This window comes from Castanea sativa, chromosome 10, assembly GCF_040712315.1.
Source record: "Castanea sativa cultivar Marrone di Chiusa Pesio chromosome 10, ASM4071231v1".
NCBI classification, from domain to species: Eukaryota; Viridiplantae; Streptophyta; class Magnoliopsida; order Fagales; family Fagaceae; genus Castanea; species Castanea sativa.
Window position 1 is genome coordinate 28,313,972 of NC_134022.1, and position 19,343 is coordinate 28,333,314.

Sequence of the window (19,343 nt, forward strand, 5' to 3'; positions counted from 1 at the left end):
CTCACACTTTTTTATTTTATTTGATACTTTATTTATTATTATAAATTATTACACTAATTAATAATTTAATGTGTACCATATCAACTCATTTATATTATAATGACACTAATTAATTAAATTATATATTAAATTAATTTTTATTTGTGCAAATTTAAACTTTAAAGGTGATCATAGCTTTAAAATTTTCGTGTAAGAACTCAAAAGTTGTTTAGCCAACCCTGTTGATGAATATTCATTTTTCTCATTCTATTCAGTATTCACCACTGAAAATGATCAAAAGGCTTCACTGTTTTATATATAATGATATTCTCACCAATTTATGTATTCCGAGTAGTCATGTCACACTAAGAATACTTATATCTGCACCTAATTGCTTAATATAGCATTTATAATTGCCTTGCGAATGTCAAATTGCTTAAAGTAGCATTATTTTTTTGCTTAAAGTAGCATTATGTTTTGTAGTAAAGTGACCTTTTTTGACTTTTGATAAAGCCCAGTCCAATTAAACTATCTTAATAAAAAGCAAATGTGAAAGTGAATTCACAGCTACCATATGCCTCATGCCGTGCAACAATCTTTGTCCCATATCACTTTATCCTGTTGACCCATCTAGGTCCACTTACGTTACCAACGGCAGGTATTGAAATCCCAGTTAAATCGGATAGATACCTAAAGCCACAAGTTGCGGCACATAAAATTCAATCACTAACAGACTCTCCTATCATTAATCAATTCAAAACAACCTCATTTCTCCTCCTATAAGTAAGCCTTAATCTCATATTTGCTTTCACATTTCTTAACTATTGTACTTCCAGTTCACAATCTCGTAGTTATTTGCTTTCAAATTTGTACCTCCATGGACCCTGAAAACCCTGAAAACCTTAGTCCCCACAAACCTAAGTCCGGCTATCTGTCCAACATCATCGACCAAGTGAAAACCAATTTAGTTTTTCGATCAAAATGGGCCGAGTTGAATGGTGCAATGGGGGACTTAGGCACATTTATTCCAATAGTTCTGGCCTTGACACTAGCTAATGACCTTAACCTAGGCACAACATTAATATTCACCGGTGTCAGCAATATTATCACTGGTGCCATCTATGGTGTCCCTATGCCTGTGCAACCTATGAAGGCCATTGCAGCTGCAGCCATATCTGGGTCTGATTTTGGTGTCCCAGAAATCATGGCTTCCGGAATTTTAACCGGAGGGGTTTTATTGGTTTTGGGTATAACAGGATTGATGCAACTAGTGTATAAGCTAATTCCTCTATCTGTTGTAAGAGGAATTCAGCTTGCACAAGGGTTATCATTTGCACTAACTGCGGTTAAGTACATTAGAAAAATTCAGGATTTTTCTAAGTCAAAGGCTAAAGGGGATAGGCCCTGGCTTGGTTTGGATGGATTGGCTTTGGCTATTATTTGTGCTTGTTTTATAATTGTTATTAATGGTGCAGGTGAGGAAGAGCAAAGTGGTGAAAGAGAGACTGCTGGTGTTTTAGGTGATGAAGAAATAAGGCTTAGAAGGAAGAGAAGAGTGAGGAAAATTATCTTTTCAATTCCTTCAGCTTTTATTATCTTTTTATTTGGTGTGGTTTTTGCCTTTATAAGGAGGCCTAAAGTGTTGGAAGAGATTAGATTTGGACCATCATCTTTTCAAGTAGTGAAGATGTCTAAGCATGCATGGAAGGAAGGGTTTATAAAGGGTACAATTCCTCAACTCCCTTTGTCAGTACTAAATTCTGTGATCGGGGTGTGCAAGTTGTCATCTGATCTTTTTCCGGGAAAGGACTTATCGGCCACGTCACTTTCCGTGACCGTCGGGTTAATGAATGTGATTGGGTGTTGGTTTGGAGCTATGCCAAGTTGCCATGGTGCTGGTGGGTTAGCTGGGCAGTACAAGTTTGGAGGTAGGAGTGGTGGGTGTGTGGCACTTCTTGGCACAGCTAAATTGTTGTTGGGTTTGGTATTAGGGACTTCTTTGGTGAAGATTTTGGACCAATTTCCTGTTGGGATACTTGGGGTTTTGCTCTTGTTTGCTGGGATTGAGCTAGCTATGGCTTCAAGGGACATGAATTCCAAGGAGGAATCTTTTGTGATGCTTATTTGCACAGCGGTTTCACTTGTGGGTTCAAGTGCAGCGCTTGGTTTTCTGTTTGGGATACTTGTGCATGTGCTTCTTAGGCTAAGAAATTTGAGTAAGATCAACCCTGTTGTTCCATAGTATATAGACCATTGGCTAGGCTTATTTCATATGCTTCTATGTCTAACATGCAAAAGGGTATGAATGAAGATTTCCAAGGTTGAGAATTGTTAATTATTTAAGAGAGTATTTTTCGTTCCATACTATTTGTTGCATGAACGTTCTTCCAAAGTATTTTATAGATTGCTTGCTTATGGCTATCAATAATTATTATTACACACTAATCATTGTTTTAAACACTGGACCATATTCTAACTTCTAATAAAATAAAATAAAAATATTGAACCAGAAAAAAGTTGTGAGAAATTATAGGGACCTCATAGTGAACCATGTCACCTATCCATCATTTCACTAAAAGACTTTCACTTGTTTAAAATTGCTGAAGTAATCAGTTTCTGTTTTTAAAAAAAAAATTCTGACTCAGCAATTTTAAACAGGTGAGAGTCTTTTAGTGGAATTGTGGACCATATTATTTGTCCACCTCAAAAACCTTATAATTTCTCCAAAGTTGCCCATTCTGGGAATAGTGGGTTATCTTATAAAGCCATAAATTATATATAAAAATTGAGAAAAACTAGATAGCTAATAGTTAAACTAGGAAGACGACGGTCATTTAAATTGTCTAAGTAGCAACATAACTCCACAAATCTTATATTTATTTGAGATAATCTTCATCCCTTTGTGATCACGGTTTGACTGAGCTAATTGTGAGGTTGTATAACTCATCTTTTGCGCCATCATATTGTCAAAATATCTTTTTTGCTCTGCCATTTAACTAATTTGTGTAGAGTTAACGGTTCTTGTTGATTGGAGGAAGTGATGTCATTTTACCCAAACGATGTCTTTTCATTAAGAACCAAGAACTTTGTTTTTACTTCTTCTTAACCTTATATCACTAAAAATGTTTAAAAAGAAAATAATTATCTCATGCATTTAATATGTGTATCATTTTTTACAAAAATGTGAGAGCTTTACACCATTGCGGCATTTACATGCTACAAAGAGTGTATGATAGATGTATGAGATACATTCTCGTTAGAAAGCTAAGCAAAAACCTTCAGCTTCAGAGTGCTCTACTTGGTAATCCTTAAATCATCAACAAGCGACAAAGGCATGATTCGAATGGAGAAAGTCGGTGGCCCTGTGAGTGTCCGATGATGACAAGATTTGGTCTACATACTTGTGCTCGTTGGAGGTAGTGTCAAACTGTCAATGCTGGACAAGTCATGTGATTCATTGAAGAGAGAGGAAATTTTCTATAAAATCCATTAATGATGTTAGGGACATATGTTATGTAATTGGTTAATCCTTTGACAAAATGCACTCTACTTGTAATTGGGTAGATCGAGGATGGTTTAAGATTTCAAGAAACATGTTGTTCAAATCAAGTATTAAAGTCATGAAAGTCTGATCAAGAAACAAGTAAAGAAGAGTTGTTCATTAAATCTCAACAGAATCCTTTCTATCGAGATTTAATGTTGAAACTCGACAGAAGCTCGACACAAGCTGTATCTATCGAGAATAACGAAATCAGACTTTTTCAGATCTAATTACACGCATATTCTAACGTATTTATGTAGGATTTCTTTTCTTACAACCCTAGACATATATAAAGCATATTTTAAAAGCCATCGCATTTTGTATGCAAAGTGGATGCCAAGAGAATACAAGCAAATTGTGACCTAGTTCATTATTTTCTCTGTAGAAGCTACTGTGTCTTTACGCCAAGGGTTTTGTGACCAAGGAGCTTCCTGATCTTCATTGTTGATGAACTGAAGAACTTTGCAGCCAACAACATCTTCAAGTTGGTAGAGTTGTCACATACTGGGATCCATGCATCATTGGTTAGTCACGTATTGAAATTCGTGCATTGAACGAAGAGATTGCCGCTACAATACAAGTCCAATTGGGTATTGGGGTAAGGGTTCAACTGTAGATTTGTATTTCGGGATAGGCCATAGGATTTGATAAGATTCCTTATACTTGTAACTACTTGTGACTGAAAATAGTGGATTCTCGGTATTGGTGACCTTAAATTCACCCGATGGGGTTTTGCCTCGGTGGTTTTCCTCATTTGTAAACAAATCACTCGTGTCAAATTTATTGTCCGCTGTATTTAGTTTAGTTGATGATTTGTTTGTGCTGTCATGTTTTTGCATGTAATTTGATCTAATTGATTAACTTGGGTAATTAATTAATTTGCAAGGGGTCAATTCATTTTAACCCAACAAATGATATTACAAATTTTACTATATAAATTTTACAAATTAATGTTCATCAATTATTAAAAATAAATATTTAAATATTTATTTATTTTATGTGTGTAGAGAAAAAATGATATAAGAAATTATACCTAAGCTTTGTCATTTTCATTATTCTCTATATAAGTAGATAAATACGATAGGCTCAATTCAATTTGAGGACTAAATCAACAATTTTCAGTGAGACATTTTTTTATACTTAAATAGAAATTAATATTTATTTAATTTACTATATTATAATTTTTTTTTATTAAAATCCATTTTCTCATTTTGAGGTCAAAGTTTACTGATTATATTTTTGTATTCTAATTTTGCTTGCATCTTTTGACTTGATAAATATGATATTTTCAACTTTTTAATATTTTATCAACTTTAATTTTTTTTTAAAAACTATTTTTTCCTTACATGCATTGTCAATAACTTCTGGAATTTATACATTAATTTAGAAAAGAGTATAGGTTTTTTTTTTTGAACATGTCAAATGAAGTATTTTAAAACTTCTTTTAAAATTTTTATTTCTGAAAATAATCTAAACCATCAATATCATAATAAATTAACAATATCATTTGAGAAAGAAATATTTTTGCAAACTACCATAGTCTTGTGAGAGGCTATGATTAAAATTAAAGCATCTTCTCCCACTTTAGGGCCTGAACCATTACCCAAGTGGCCTAGTAGATAAGTTGGTCCTAGCTAGACAAAATAAAAGGTATGCGGTTTGCCTATTGATTGTAAGTTTGTTGCTTTCACCCAAATCAATAAGATAAAGAATATAAACAAAGAAACAAATGAAATAAGAACCCAATGCGCAATTATATATTCTTAATTAAATGCTAATGATTTGAATCAGAGACGAACCACTATTACATGATTTTATTCGTTATACAAAATTCGGATTGCTATTCCTCCACTTAGGTAGCAAGTTAAAAAAGACACTAGCATGGCTTGATCTGTTAGGCCTCGGAGTACGTAGTATGGTTACACAGCTTTCCACTTCATGTCCAAGATTTACTGGAGCTAAAAGAGTGGAGTTCTACTTCCACAACTATTTTACGTGACAGACTGTGACTAACTGTCTATCACTTTTACATGAACCCACTCTTTTTTCTTTTGCCACTCATTCTTTGTCACATTAGAAATTGTGGTAAAATTGTGTCATATAAGATTGTGCTACTAGAATTTTTATGAACAAGGAAGTTTATATGCATAATTAAATAACATTGTCAAGTGACATGTTAAGATATATATGACCGACTTGTTTGTATACCATATAGGTTTATAGCTCTCCCCTGGATTGTTCTTCAAGTCAGATTCAATCTATGTATCACAATTTTTAATTTAAGGGCTATTATCATGCCTTTTCAGAGGGCAATAGGAATAATAAGGGGCACAGTTCTTCTAAGCATTTCAAGTGCATGGCAACATATATCTTTCTAAGTTCTGCCACATTGTAGATGACACCTGTTATAGCACATATATCCTCCTCAGTAACTATAAATTCCGCTATTTTGCATTATGGGTAACTTTTGGCCACCAATCATAAATTCTCAAGTCTCAACAAATTAGTAATTGTCAGCTTATAAGAGTGTAATTAACTTCTTTTCTTTATTAACGCTAAAATACCCATGACAAGCATTGGCTTAACATCTAGTTCAGAGAATATTTTCCAACTTATAATGAGAAATAAATTGGGTTAGACACGTAGAACAAGTTTTGCAGCAGAGATATGATAGAGCACGATCGAAAAATCCACTATAAACTCCTTGTTTTACTAGTGAATGTATGATTGGAATGGTGCGAAGTTTGTCTCCAACCAAATTTCCTACCATTAAAAGCCATGCACGAGCCAAAAGCGGATTCAAACCTCATGCTAAAGAAGTACAGTCATCATGCAATAATTTCTTACAAAGTCATACCATTATGGTAATACCTTGGTTTTTCTTCCTCGAGTTTATTGATTGAAAAAAAAAATTCAGAATTTCATATTTACATTACTCAAAGAATCTTGTGTGTTCTTGAAAAGAATCTTGGTTCAGTGCTGAATTGTCCACGCACTTCTCTTAGTATTTGTAATGATTATCCTCTTCGCTAGGCAAAAATATAAAAGACAAACCACCCTATTCTAATTAAGCATTTAGTTTAATCTTCAATCAAAAAGAAACCAGACTCCTCCCAGAAGATGTTAGGAGGCCAAAAGAAAAATGACAGCAAATAGTACGCAAAAACTTTTGTATCATCCAAAAGGGTTTCCTCCCACTGAAGAAAAAGGATTTGGGTTGCTGGTTGCTGAGTATTTTCCAGTTAACTGTTGAGTTGTGTTTAAGGATCCAAATACACCTCCATTACTGCCAAAGCTACTGATTTCTTGTGATCTGCAATGACACACAAGAAAACTCTGAATTATAGTCCTTTTTTTTTTTAATTAAAGAAGATCATATCATCATTGGTCAAAGAATCATAAGGAAATTTTGTAATTGTGTAATAAGCATTATGATTGAAGTAGTATGCTAGTGGAGATAGTGATAAAATCCTTTACCAAGAAAAACCCCTCTTTTGGATCAAGATGGGGCTGCTTAAATAAGGTTTTGAATGAATTCAACCTTGAATTCATAATACCTCACCCCCACGCTAACCAAAAACCAAAAAGAAGAAATTTTTTAAAGAAGATAATACAAGGTCCGCTTTAAGTGAAATGAAATAAAAGCCAACTGGTGGCATTTCATGAAGCATTTGTTACTCAAGATGGTCCCATTTTGAGCCAAATATCCCTTTAAATTTATTAAAAATTTGAAAGAAAAAGATTACGGAGAACTAGGGCCAGCATGTTACCTGAATGGTGTCATATTATTATGTACTTGTAGCCCCATGTTTGCACCTGAGATTATTAAATTGGACATTACCAACACTAGACCCAGCAAAGATGTCAGAGGGAAAAAAAAAATGAGTAAATTTACCAGTAGGCATGGCTGATGTTAAAGAAGGTGAAAATGGAGACATTGCAGATGTATAGGATGGTGATTGAGGTGCCATCAAACCCTGAGACTGGGTACCAAAGCTGGAAGTTTGCACTAAGTCACTAGCAGCTGGCAGATTCGGCAATGCACCTTGCAAAGATACCATGGTAGGAAACTGCATCACAAATAACACAAACTATTAGAGTTTAAACAATTTTTCTCTGATTTAATTGAAAATTTAACTTTTGGAGAAACAGAACCCTAGCAAGAGTACCAAAAAAGTAAATGCAATTTAAACCAGAAGTCATATATGATTTGTTGATAGTCAATTAATTAAAATACTTCATAGATATGATTTTCATGTCACCATAGATAAAATCTTCCTAAAAAATAAAAGCCCCATACTTTGAAATTAAGGATCAATTCTGCCACACTTTGCAGTTGGTGCATTACTCAAACCTATTAGCAAAATCAACAGCATACTGCCAAGGCATGGTAGTAACCCAAATGCCAATGAAATGACATCTTTAGGGTAAATCAATGAAATTTAGGACTCATAGACATATGAAAGAGTCTCTGCTCAGCTAAATTTTCTTTGTAGATACCTTTTTCCTCGGCATAAGATATGTATGCAGCCTAGCCACAAGCAATCATCTTCATTTTAATGGCAAACCAAATGGGGATATCAGCACAGTCATATGTCTCCTAGTTTTTTTTTTTTTTTTAATCAAAAAATGAATGAACAAATAAAGTAGAACCAGTATACTTTGGTTACCAGTTGATGATGTCTCCAAATTTTGTTATACCAGCATCATGCTTTTAAGTAGTGAACAGATTCTGGAGAATATGAAAAACAAAAATGTAGTGAACTCCACATAACTACTGGTGAATCTTATCGCAGGCTAATCTCCTTGAGGATGTGATATGATATAAGAATGTATGTATGCTCAAATTTTCTATAATCAGATTTAATAATTTAGTGTTTTATCTCATAGTATTTCCAGTTTGCATATAAGTCCTCAATTTCCCAGACCTACTCCTGCTCTACGTTTGTTTATTTACACCACCAGTAACTCTTACTTGACTGCAGATACAATACAAAATAAGCATACATACAAGGCCAAAATAAGCACAGGTTATACATTATAAAGGTCTTAAAACGTCAAAAGGAAACGCTGGGAATAACAAAAATATGAACATTGATCTAAGCAAATAAGTTTGAAAGTTGTGCGTACTGATGGTGCCTGCACTTGTGTTCTTTCGTCATTAAGGTCAAATGGGTTTCTTGATCTTGCTACGTTGGGAAACACAGGCACAGGCTGTACACAAAAATCCATATTAGCAGATCAAAAGCCAGCACACTTTGATACAGAACTGATTTGAGTTGATTATCTCTATGCTTAGTGTACCATTGGACTAGGATAATACTGCATGTTGAATCCCATGCCATAAGGAGAACCATTTTGCCAACTTGAGACTGGTGCAGGGACTGTTGAGTAGCTTGTAGCAAAAAGGTCCTTCAAAAAAAATTATAATATGTCAACAAGAAAACTTAACAGGGAAAATTGAAACATTAAATGGGAATGCTATTACTGCAGGAAGCTCTGCTCTTCCAGCAGACTTGGTTTCCACTGGAAGAGGTTTAGACCCAAATCCTGAACTGGTGTCTTGCTCTAAATTTAAGACAGATTCAGAGGATTGTTCTGTAGAAGCACTCAAAGACCCTTGTCTATTAGGTGGAGTTGGGGAAATCCATGGCTGCATACATGCAGAGGAAGCCAAGGGGTTAGCAAACAAATAAACTTGTAAAGGAACAACTTTTATCTAGCAAAAACAAAACAAAACAAAAAAAGAAAAAATGTTTCAAATTGCAAATATTAAAACATGTCTTTGTTATTACCACCCAATTCTAAATTTTTTCTGCTGTAAAATTCAACCAACTTGCACCATTTCATGTTAGCTTTTTGGTCTTTGATAAAAATCCACACGAAGATTACAAGTGAAAATGAAATTTAAATCTCTTAGATGGAATAAACCTCATCATGTGGCTCACCTGATTATTCAGAGCTCCAACAGGTGGACTAGTCAGTTGAGTGACAGAGCCACTACCTACAACAGGGGATGCAGTAGGATGATATTGCTGCATGTTTGGCAGTTGCTCTTTGTCAAGAATATTAATATTGGAGCCACTATTGCCACTAGGTGCAGCTTGTGGAAGACCTCCATCAGAAGGTTGTGCTAGCATATTGTTAGTCGATGCAGCTGTAGAAGCATCAACACTTCTAGGTCCTTCAGACATGTTGTTTCTAGCAAGTGTATCTGAGGGTACTGACAATTCAAATAATAAAGATTCTAAAGAATTTGAACTTGAAGCTTGGGATGCCTTCTCCTTTATAGGACTTATAAAGTTGCCACCATTATCAGTGTGAGGCATCAGCTGTTTCTGTGGTACAGTTGCAGCATCAAGGGGCGCTGAATCAGCGATCAAATCAATCAAGCTTCCTGAGTTTCCGCTTTTATGTTCTGCTGAATTCCTTCCAACGGAACCCTGGTCACTGGAAGACACGATCTGTATTGACGAACACTTGAAGAATAAGCACATGTTGGATTGAAAACGTAAAAAATATACAGAAAAGTCTCCAAAACCAACAGAATAACAAATTCAATCAGCAAAGCTTAAAGCAGCTAGTAATTAGAACTCATGCACAGGCAATCATTCTCTAACAATATACCCCCTTGGCCTCATATAGACAAACAAGATATATTAGAGTCAGTACCAAGGCTAAGTATATACTGTATGCACTAAACAAAACTAAGTTCGATGCAGAGTTACATAATCATTTTGTTAATATTTCTTTCACGGAGAGACATTCAAGTAGAGAGAACATGTTAAAGTGAAAGATGAGTCTATAAGAATTCCACTTTTGACACATTACTTTCTCAGAAGATAATCTACAGAGGTAGCTTCCTTGTTGTATGCTACCTTATATGGTTTCTGAAGGACTACATCGCATATGCAACCAGTTAAACATAATAATAATTATTATTTTCATGAATGAAAGACATCAACTAGCATTTAAAGACCTCTGAAAAAGAACATCACTTGGCAAATAAAGTTCAAAAAAGAAAAAAAAAAAAAAAAAGATTTATTACACAAACCAATGTCTAGCATGGCATAGCAATTCTTGCACCTGATTGTTCGCAGAACCATTAGCATCCTTCCCATCAATTTGCTTAGAAATTACACCCACTTTTAAAGGAGGAGCTTTGTCTCCTAAAATATCTCCAACAGGTCGTACCACTGGGGAATGAGACCCATCCACAGTCTTTTTTAAACTAGGTAATGTGATTGTTAGCTTGGATTCTGCATTTGAGAACCTACGGCTTCCACGCTCATCTTCTCGAAACCTGTCATCAACAACTTCGAAGCGGGTAGGAGTTCTCGTAAGACCTCCTTGTTTTGAATTTTCTCGAGCATATCGAGGACTTCTTCTTTCATCATAATAATATTTGAAACCTCCATCCTCACTTCTTCCACCAATACTGGATCTTTTGTGATGATGCCATTTGAATCTGTCCTCAGAACGTGGACTTAATCTACCATGAGATTCACTAACCTTCCGGCTTTCATTAGACTCCTCCGTGTCTTTCTGTATATATAAACAAGAATCTTTAAAAATAAGAACAGCTTCGACTGAGAACATAACTTCTAATTTCCATCACATTTATATTGGTGAGATCCAAAATTTTTGAGTTGGCCAGTATTGTATATGGAGATCATTGTTGGACAAGATTTCCACAAGACAAAAATGATTTTTTATTTTTTATTTTTTATTTTTATTATCCAATTGTTACAAGTAGGGGAGGGAGGATTTGAACTCTGGTTCTCCTCATAAAGGAGATCAAGCAATGCCACCTAACTAAGATATGATCCATGTGCATGCATCTACAATAATGAAGAGCTTACCAATCTCAATTTTGGGAGCTTGTCAATTCTCTTGTCTCCAGTGTATTTTCTATCCAAATAGACATGCTTAATAAAATCCCGGAGTTTATGAAGATTACTGGACACAAACATGGGAATCAGAAACATTCAATATTAAGTACTAAGATCAACAAGAAACTATTGGGTAACAACCTGCCGTCAGGGTAAGTATTACGCTGAGGATCCCATTCTTTAAAATAAATTTGCCTTGCTCTCTGTGAAAAGTGATTTAAGTTAAACAATGAAAAGTGAATAAAAAGTATTATTAAAGGAAGATAAAGATCATAAAATGGATTCATTACAAAGGAATATGGATGCATACCTCATTTCCCCCTGCTTGAAGAGCATTAACTTCTTCAGCATTGAATTTAGCCATTGATATTGATTTTACTCGGTGAGTAAATTCCCGACTGAATTATAGAATTAATTAGACACTCTAAACGGATGCCTATTAAGTAATGAATACATACCATTTAAGAACAAAAATGAATATGACTAAAACACTCCCATTGATTTTCATCTAGAACTTATTTTTCATCACATCCACCATGAGAGGACAGAATAATTATGAAAATGAAGCTAGCATAATCTAAAAAAAGAAATGGATGTAGAACAAGTAAAAATACGTACTGCACTCCACTACAGTTTGTGCAAACAAATGTCAAGAAAGTTGTGCAAACATATTGTGGTCCCTGCTAGAAGAAGATATGTCAGTCATAGTATCATGTTATGAAATGGTATAGAGAATTCACAAACCTACACTTTAGAGAAAATACCAGTACTGTATACAATGTCATAAGACCAGATATGAAGGTGCATGCTAGTAGTCACTTTAAATCCATGACAAATGAAACATATGTTTACCAAAAAAGATAAATGAAATATACACATTTAAGATAAAATTAAAGAAAAGAAAAGGCATGAAACAACATAGCAATGCAGGTCAATAAGAGAGAGAGAGAGAGAGAGACTAGTTTGGGGAATTTAAAACCCTAAAAGTGACTCTACACACCCTTTGAAATTAAAGCTCTAGATTCATAAATAGTACAGAATAACAATAGAAATCCTTCCAAAACAATAAATTGAAACATCTACACAAAATTGATTCTCCATAGCACAATCTTTCCACATAACTATACAACAGCATTGCAATAAAAAAATTTCTTGCACACACCCCCAACATGCAAGGATTTCAAAACTGAGTGTATTTTGACCCAGCAATAAATCATAGATGAATTTAAAACTAAATGCTACAAAACCCATCAATATTTTCTGTCATATTCTCCCCCACCATTCTAGCTATAAAAAAAAAAAACAATATAAACAATACATGTTTAGAGAATATCAAAATACATTTGCTCTTCCAGTGCCATATTGATATCACATTATCAATTCAGAGATAACAACAACAATAGAAATGGATGAAGAAGAAATTTCATACCAAACTGTTGCAATTGATACATCTTCTATTCCCGGGATACCTCAAAAGGCCGCGGATAGTTTTTTCAAGTCTCTCTTCTTCTTTAGCCTTATGCCGATTTGCCATTGGTAATGAAAAAAATAAAATCCGCACCTTCTTCATCCAACAACAACCAAAACTTAGTTTTCTATTTTCTTAGAAAAGAAAAAAAAAATGCATATATAGTGAATCATAAAGTCAAGTTGCTTTTATTCTCGGTTTATTCTTTAATTGAGTAAAGGCATGGTACAGAAGAGAAAAAATTCTCATATATTTTATTTTCAGGGCTTACGTTTCCTACATTTTCTCGGCAACCAAACATAAAACAAGATATTGAACCCCCCACCCCCCCCCCCCAAAAAAGAACTTAACCAGTTGTTAAAGTTATAATTAAAAGGAAAGAACTTTGGTTTAAAGGCATTTGGAGAATGAACCTGAATAATTGTGGCTATACAATACAACAAGGGAAGGGAAGAGAAAGCTAGCAATTGGTGATTGATTGTGGAAGAAAGCGAGCGAGCGAGAGAGAGAGAGAGAGAGAGAGAGAGAGAGAAAGAGATAAGAGGAAATTGCAGAGAATTGTAGTTTTGGAGGGACAGATTTGGTGCGGACATTTGGACGAGAAAACCGCTACTTTTCTTTTTGAGAGAGAGAAAGTTGGCGGTAAAAAGGGTAAGGTGAGCAGTGTTTGAGGCCGTTAAGGTAGTTATGTTCCTATATTGCTAAACTTAATTTAATTATATACTAATCAAATGGCCAGATCATCCTGCCTATTTAAGGATATCGCTTTTGTGTTTTTTTTTTTTTTTTTGATAGGTTCTTTTTGTATTTGAATTGTATTGATAGATTGAGGCTTGAGCTTCTCATTAATTACATTCTTATATTGTAGTCTCATAATCTATAAAGTTTTATATAATATTACATTTCTAATTTATTAGCCTCATCACACACTCCATTCGTGCGATGAGGCTCTTTTTTATTTTGAATTTAATGTAATTTTTCAGTTTGAATTTACCTATTGTTAACGAGATTACACACGAAAGAATTATTGTGTGCTAATTTTTAGGGAAAAATTATCAAACATGTCATGAGATATATTTAAATAGAGTGTACTAATTTTTAGGAATAAAGTTTCTCTAGAAGTTTATTTTTAATTTTGTTGAATTAAAATTTAACCCTATTTTTATTTTTTATGAATAAGGATTATCTAATTAACTTAAGGGAATTTTTGACATTTTTTGAAAGCATAACTAACTTTCTAAATCCTCTTAATATATAGAGATATAGAGATTATATTTTAATCTCATAATCTATAAAATTTATATAATAAAATTGTTTATTTTACTAATATAAGGTGATGAGGAATGAAGAAAAGGTTACTCCAGACCGTCCATGATCATCCACACCAGCAGCCGTCCAGAAGAAAGCACCAAGACGAGGCCAACGCCCATGGTCGTCCAGAGACGAAAACGCACCCCCATCATTCGTCCTAGGAAAGTGCCCATCCCCGTCCTGAAAGGGTTCATCCATAAGAGGACCCCTGGACGAGATCTTTACACTTAGAATTACTGAATACATTTCACCACTCCACAACCTACGCATAACTGCCAGTGACCGTTGAATGAGAAAATACAACTCCTAAACGGTTGTGGAAGTTATCCAGAACCCTCGCACCTCCTCAAATCCAGGGGAGGTTACAATCCCAATAACTGTTCCTAAGACACTATTTAAGCCCCATTCAAAGCAGAATAAGGTAGGTTTTTTACTTCTCCCAAAAAGTTGGAACTCTAAAAAATATATAGAGAGAAAACTAACTTTGTCATCGGAGGGTTCTTGGCCGGCGACTCCGGTCACCTTTGATCGCTTTTTCTTTGTTTCTCAGGCCATCGAGAGAGCAAGTGGTCCTTTCAAATCCGAAGCATATAGTCTACTAATTTTCTTTGCATCATCATAAGGTATTCATAAGTACTGGCTAGACATATTAGCGGATTTTCTGTTTAATGAAATCTATTCTACTCAAAAAAAAAGTTATTCATAAGTAATAATTTTTTTGTGTACAAAAAAAATAAAATAAAATAAAAAACACATCTAATTATACAGTTTATACGTATATTGAGCTACGAAGTTCTTACCTACGCAGTTGTGTACTTGAATGGCAACACTAATCAACTAAAATTATCACAATCAAAATGCAAAAATAAAAAATTTCTTCAAAAAAGAATGAACACTTAAAATTGCCTTCCTCACCAAAAAAAAAAAAAAAAAATAGGAAAGGAATAAGGATGCAAATTATTTGTTGAATTTCCCCATTCTTTCCAACAGATCAGACTACAGTATAGCTTCAAGGAAACAAATATAGCAGTGGATGCTCTTGCAAATAATGTGTTGTACATTTTGTAATCATGCATAAGATTTTGTAACTTATTCTAACCAGTTTTCGGATTTATTTTTTACTAGTCAAGTTCTCACATATCGTGTAGTTTATTAGTTTCCTTCAATATTTCAATAATCTTACTTCTAAAAAATTTAATATTTAGTGTTCTATTTTATAAACAATCAAAAACACAATAAAAGTAGTGTAATAATTTGATTATATTATATTTATAAATTTGAAAATTGCATGATGTTGTAATTGATATAGATAAGTTTGTTTATTACCTACTAAAAAAATGCAAAATACAATATCCTTCAATAATTTTTTTAAAAAAAGATAATGTGGACCACGCCATATCAACACTTTGTAAAATATTTGTAAAAACTATTTGTGTCTCTAGCATTACTTTTCTTTCAAATATGGCAAAGGAAGCCACGGATTGAGAAAACATGAGAGAGATTTTTTATTCTTTTATAGTGGTTCAAAAAGAGGGAGAAACTACTAAAATAGAATAGAATTTCATAATTCATTTTAATATGTAAGAGAGAGAGAACACTAAAGCATGCTATATTAATTAAGTAAAATAGTGTTTTTGAATTGTTAGATTGCTTAAAGATCTACAGTGGATTAAATGTGTAATATAATTTTTTTTGCATTCTTGATTGTGTGTTTTTTTTTTTTTTTCTTTTGTTGGACCTTGTTTCCATTGTTGCAAAAGTAACAAATTTTGCGCAAGAATATCATATTTCTAACCAATTTTTTCTCATATAAATCTTATAAAACTAATATCAAAATTTCATTATACTTAAATAACTAATATAAAAAATATATTTATTTATCATATTAGTAATCTTTTTAATTATATATAATAAATACTACAATGTTGGTTATATATATAATATCACTAAAAGAAGTTAAGAAATTTAAATGGTTATAACTACTTTTAGTGATTTTACAAGTATTTAATTTTTTATGGCTTTTGTATCAATTATTGTCAAAACGACTAAAAATTCTAAATAAATTATTATTGCAAGGGATTCTCAAAAAAAAAAAAATTATTATTGTAGGGATAAATGGCCCATAAGTGTATATTGGGCCGTGGGCCTTTTCCGAGGGGCAAGGACCAGAAGATAACAGGGAAGAAATGCTAATCAAAGCGCCACGGACAATCTTTTGATGGAAAGGCTTAGGGAGGTAGTCCAAGGAGGAGTGCCTCCTTGGCTAAGCAAGGCAGAGGTCAGAGGGATTAGTCTACCCTTAAGGGCAACACTTCGAAATGTTCTACTGGTAAGGATAAACATCAAGGAAATATAGGACAGAGGGAAGCTAAAAAATAGGACATAGGACAGCTAACCCTCTAGCCGCATTAATGTGAAGGTGATACATGAACAGTGATAAGCAACCTTACAGCTACTCTCAAAAATTTTAGGAAGGGGCTAATGGGACAAGGATCAAAGCCAACAACTTGACCTACATATGGATGGTGGAAATAAAAAAAAGAGGGATATATAAGGGAGAGGAAATCCCCTTACAAAGGGGATATCTAAAAAGAGAGGGAGAGACATTGTAGCATTAAGAACAGGACTTGTAACCAAATTCAAGAGAGACATATATAAAATCTAGTCTCCTCAGACTATGTCGAGGACGATTTTCTTTGAACAAAACCGATTTATTCATGTTTTCTTATCATCTGGATTCACTATTATTATTATTTGATTTATTGTATTGAGCTCTTTGGGCCTAGATCCTTTTCCCTTTAGGCTTAGGCACCAAACTAGGTCCTTACAATTGGCGCCGTCTGCGGGGAATTACTTGAGTTTTAGTGAATACAATATACAATCATGGTGGGCTCAAGGCCAAACCGGGAGGAATCCGTTGGGTCCCAACGTCAAGATCAATTTCTCAACCTTGAGCGAAGTAGGGACCAGGAAGTTAGTGTGCATACCACACACACCAATAGGAGCCAGTCAAAGAATGGGAGCCACGTCTCTCATAAGACAACTACTAGAAGCATGCAATTAGAAATTGATCATTTAAGAAGAAAGCTGCACCGAGAGCAACGTAGAGGAACTCCTTCAAGTTCTAACCATTCTTCTGATGGTGATAATGATCATAGCTACCGGCACAGGTCAAGGACTCTTCCTAGCAAGTCTTTTTCGTGCGACGAGGAGCGTTGCGATAGGCAGGGGAGGAGAAGTCCATCACGTAAAGGCTTGGGCAATGATGCCATGAGTAAGGCTCTGAATCAAATCTCCAAGTCACCTTTTACCCGGAGAATTGAAGGAGGGAGGTTTCCCCGGCAGTTTACTCGACCAACGTTTACCATGTACAATGGTAGGACGGATCCTATGGAGCACGTGAGTCATTTCAACCAAAGAATGGATGTTCACTCTAAGAACAAGACTTTGATGTGCAAGGTGTTTCCATCCAATTTAAGGCTTGTGGCGATGAGGCAATTTAATGGCCTGAAAAAGGGTTCTATTAACTCTTTTAAGGAGCTTATGAGGGCCTTTGGTTCTCGATTCGTAAATTGTAGTAGGGCTTCTCAGCCTTTGGATTCCTTGCTGTCTATGTCTATGCGAAAGGGAGTAACCTTAGAGATGTACTCTGACCGATACTAGGAGATGTTTAATGATATTGATGGGGATTTTGATGACGTAGCAGTAAGAACGTTTAAGGTCGGCCTGCTTGCCAAGCACGATTTGAGAAAATCGTTGACAGGGAAGCTAATCAGTAATGTGCGTCAACTCATGGACTGCATTGATAAGTATAAGTGGGTCGAGGAGGACCAACAACTAGGTAAAGGTAAGGCTAAGGTGGTCCCTCAGGATAGGAGGGACTTCAGGTGGGACAAGTACAATAATAATCGCCCTCAGTGGGATTTTTTTAGGCAATCTGGTGCTGCTGCTGCTGCTCAAGTGGTTAACACGGTGTTCCGAGAACTAGTGCATCAAATTTTAAAAAAAATTAAGAATGAATCATATTTTCAATAGCCAAACAAGATGGGAGGAGATCCCACGAGGCGCAACTAAAGCCTTCATTGCCAGTACCACCAGGAGCAAGGACATACTACGGAGGACTGTAGAACTTTGTGGAATCACCTGAAGCAGCTGGTCCGAGGTGGTAAGTTAAAGCAATTTTTATATCACTCCAATGGACAGTGAGGCTAGGCAGGGTCAGGATCTCAGAGAGATGCTTCTTCAAATCCACCTCTAGGTACGATCAGTGTTATTCTTGTTGCCCTGGAAAGGACTGGTTCTCACCCCTCTAGGGTACTGTCCATAGCTCAGCCACCCACAGAGGACTCCTCCCCTGAGCCGAAGAGAAATAGGATGGAAGTCCGACCAGCGTTGAGTTTCTCTGATGAGGACAAGGTTGGTACCTTACAACCACATGATGATGCATTAGTGGTTACCCTCAGGATAGGAGGTATGATGTAAAGCGAGTGTTGGTCGACCAAGGCAGTGAGGCAGAAATTATGTACCCTAATTTGTATAAGGGGCTAAAGCTGAAACCAGAGGATTTGACCGGTTATGATTCACCCTTGGTAGGTTTTGATGGGAAGGTGGTTATACCAAAGGGTCAGATCAGACTACCAATACAAGCAAGGTCAGAGGTAGTAGAGGTGGACTTCATAGTAGTGGATGCTTACTCTCCCTACACTACCATCGTGGCAAGACCCTGGCTACATGTCATGGGGGCCATCTCTTCCACCTTACACTTGAAGGTGAAATATTCATCCAGCGACCAGGTTGAATAATTGGTTAGAAGGCAGTCTATGGCTAGGCAGTGTTTAGTTTCTGCTATCAGGCATCAAGCTGAAGGTGAACCCTCGGCCTCTGCCGAGCGGGGCTTATGGCAATCAAGGAAGCCAGTATTATTTACAGATACGGAAGAAGGGGCGAAGTGCGAGGAATTAGAAAAGGTTATTATAAGTGATGATGGGGAGAAGTTCTTCCAGGTCGGAGCTCAGCTGCCTCCTCGGGAGAAGGAAAAGCTGGTAGTATTTCTTAGAGAAAATATTGATGTGTTTGCATGGAGTGCTTACAAGGCTCCTAGGATGGACGCGAACTTCATTTGCCACCATTTGCATGTTAATCCGACGGTCAT

At 35.3% G+C, this 19,343-nt stretch overlaps 2 protein-coding genes across 2 annotated transcripts; one reads left to right on the forward strand and one right to left on the reverse strand.

Annotated features, from left to right (window-relative positions):
• The first annotated feature begins 729 nt into the window (after nucleotides 1-729).
• On the forward strand, nucleotides 730-2,340 carry LOC142612995 (molybdate transporter 1-like). Its single transcript, XM_075785171.1, has one exon. It carries the CDS (start codon nucleotides 857-859, stop codon nucleotides 2,219-2,221), a length of 1,365 nt encoding a protein of 454 aa, XP_075641286.1. The 5' UTR covers nucleotides 730-856; the 3' UTR covers nucleotides 2,222-2,340.
• Nucleotides 2,341-6,519: 4,179 nt separating this feature from the next.
• LOC142612347 (putative ADP-ribosylation factor GTPase-activating protein AGD14) lies at nucleotides 6,520-12,969 on the reverse strand. Its single transcript, XM_075784449.1, has 13 exons — nucleotides 12,842-12,969; nucleotides 12,031-12,092; nucleotides 11,723-11,810; nucleotides 11,554-11,615; nucleotides 11,383-11,479; nucleotides 10,607-11,065; nucleotides 9,469-9,984; nucleotides 9,009-9,173; nucleotides 8,825-8,932; nucleotides 8,651-8,734; nucleotides 7,416-7,590; nucleotides 7,291-7,336; nucleotides 6,520-6,833 (listed from the first exon to the last, which is right to left on the reverse strand). Exons 1-13 carry the CDS (start codon nucleotides 12,944-12,946, stop codon nucleotides 6,695-6,697), a joined length of 2,106 nt encoding a protein of 701 aa, XP_075640564.1. The 5' UTR covers nucleotides 12,947-12,969; the 3' UTR covers nucleotides 6,520-6,694.
• Between the last annotated feature and the right edge of the window lie 6,374 nt (nucleotides 12,970-19,343).

Bases quoted from the DNA above. Each gene is read 5' to 3' on its own strand.
- LOC142612995 (XM_075785171.1), top strand. From the start codon at position 857: ATGGACCCTGAAAACCCTGAAAACCTTAGTCCCCACAAACCTAAGTCC.
- LOC142612347 (XM_075784449.1), bottom strand. From the start codon at position 12,946: ATGGCAAATCGGCATAAGGCTAAAGAAGAAGAGAGACTTGAAAAAACT. The intron at 9,985-10,606 runs GTGCAAGAATTG...TCGTCAATACAG, and splicing joins ATGGTTCTGCGAACAATCAG to ATCGTGTCTTCCAGTGACCA. The intron at 7,337-7,415 runs GTAAATTTACTC...TAATAATCTCAG, and splicing joins AACATCAGCCATGCCTACTG to GTGCAAACATGGGGCTACAA.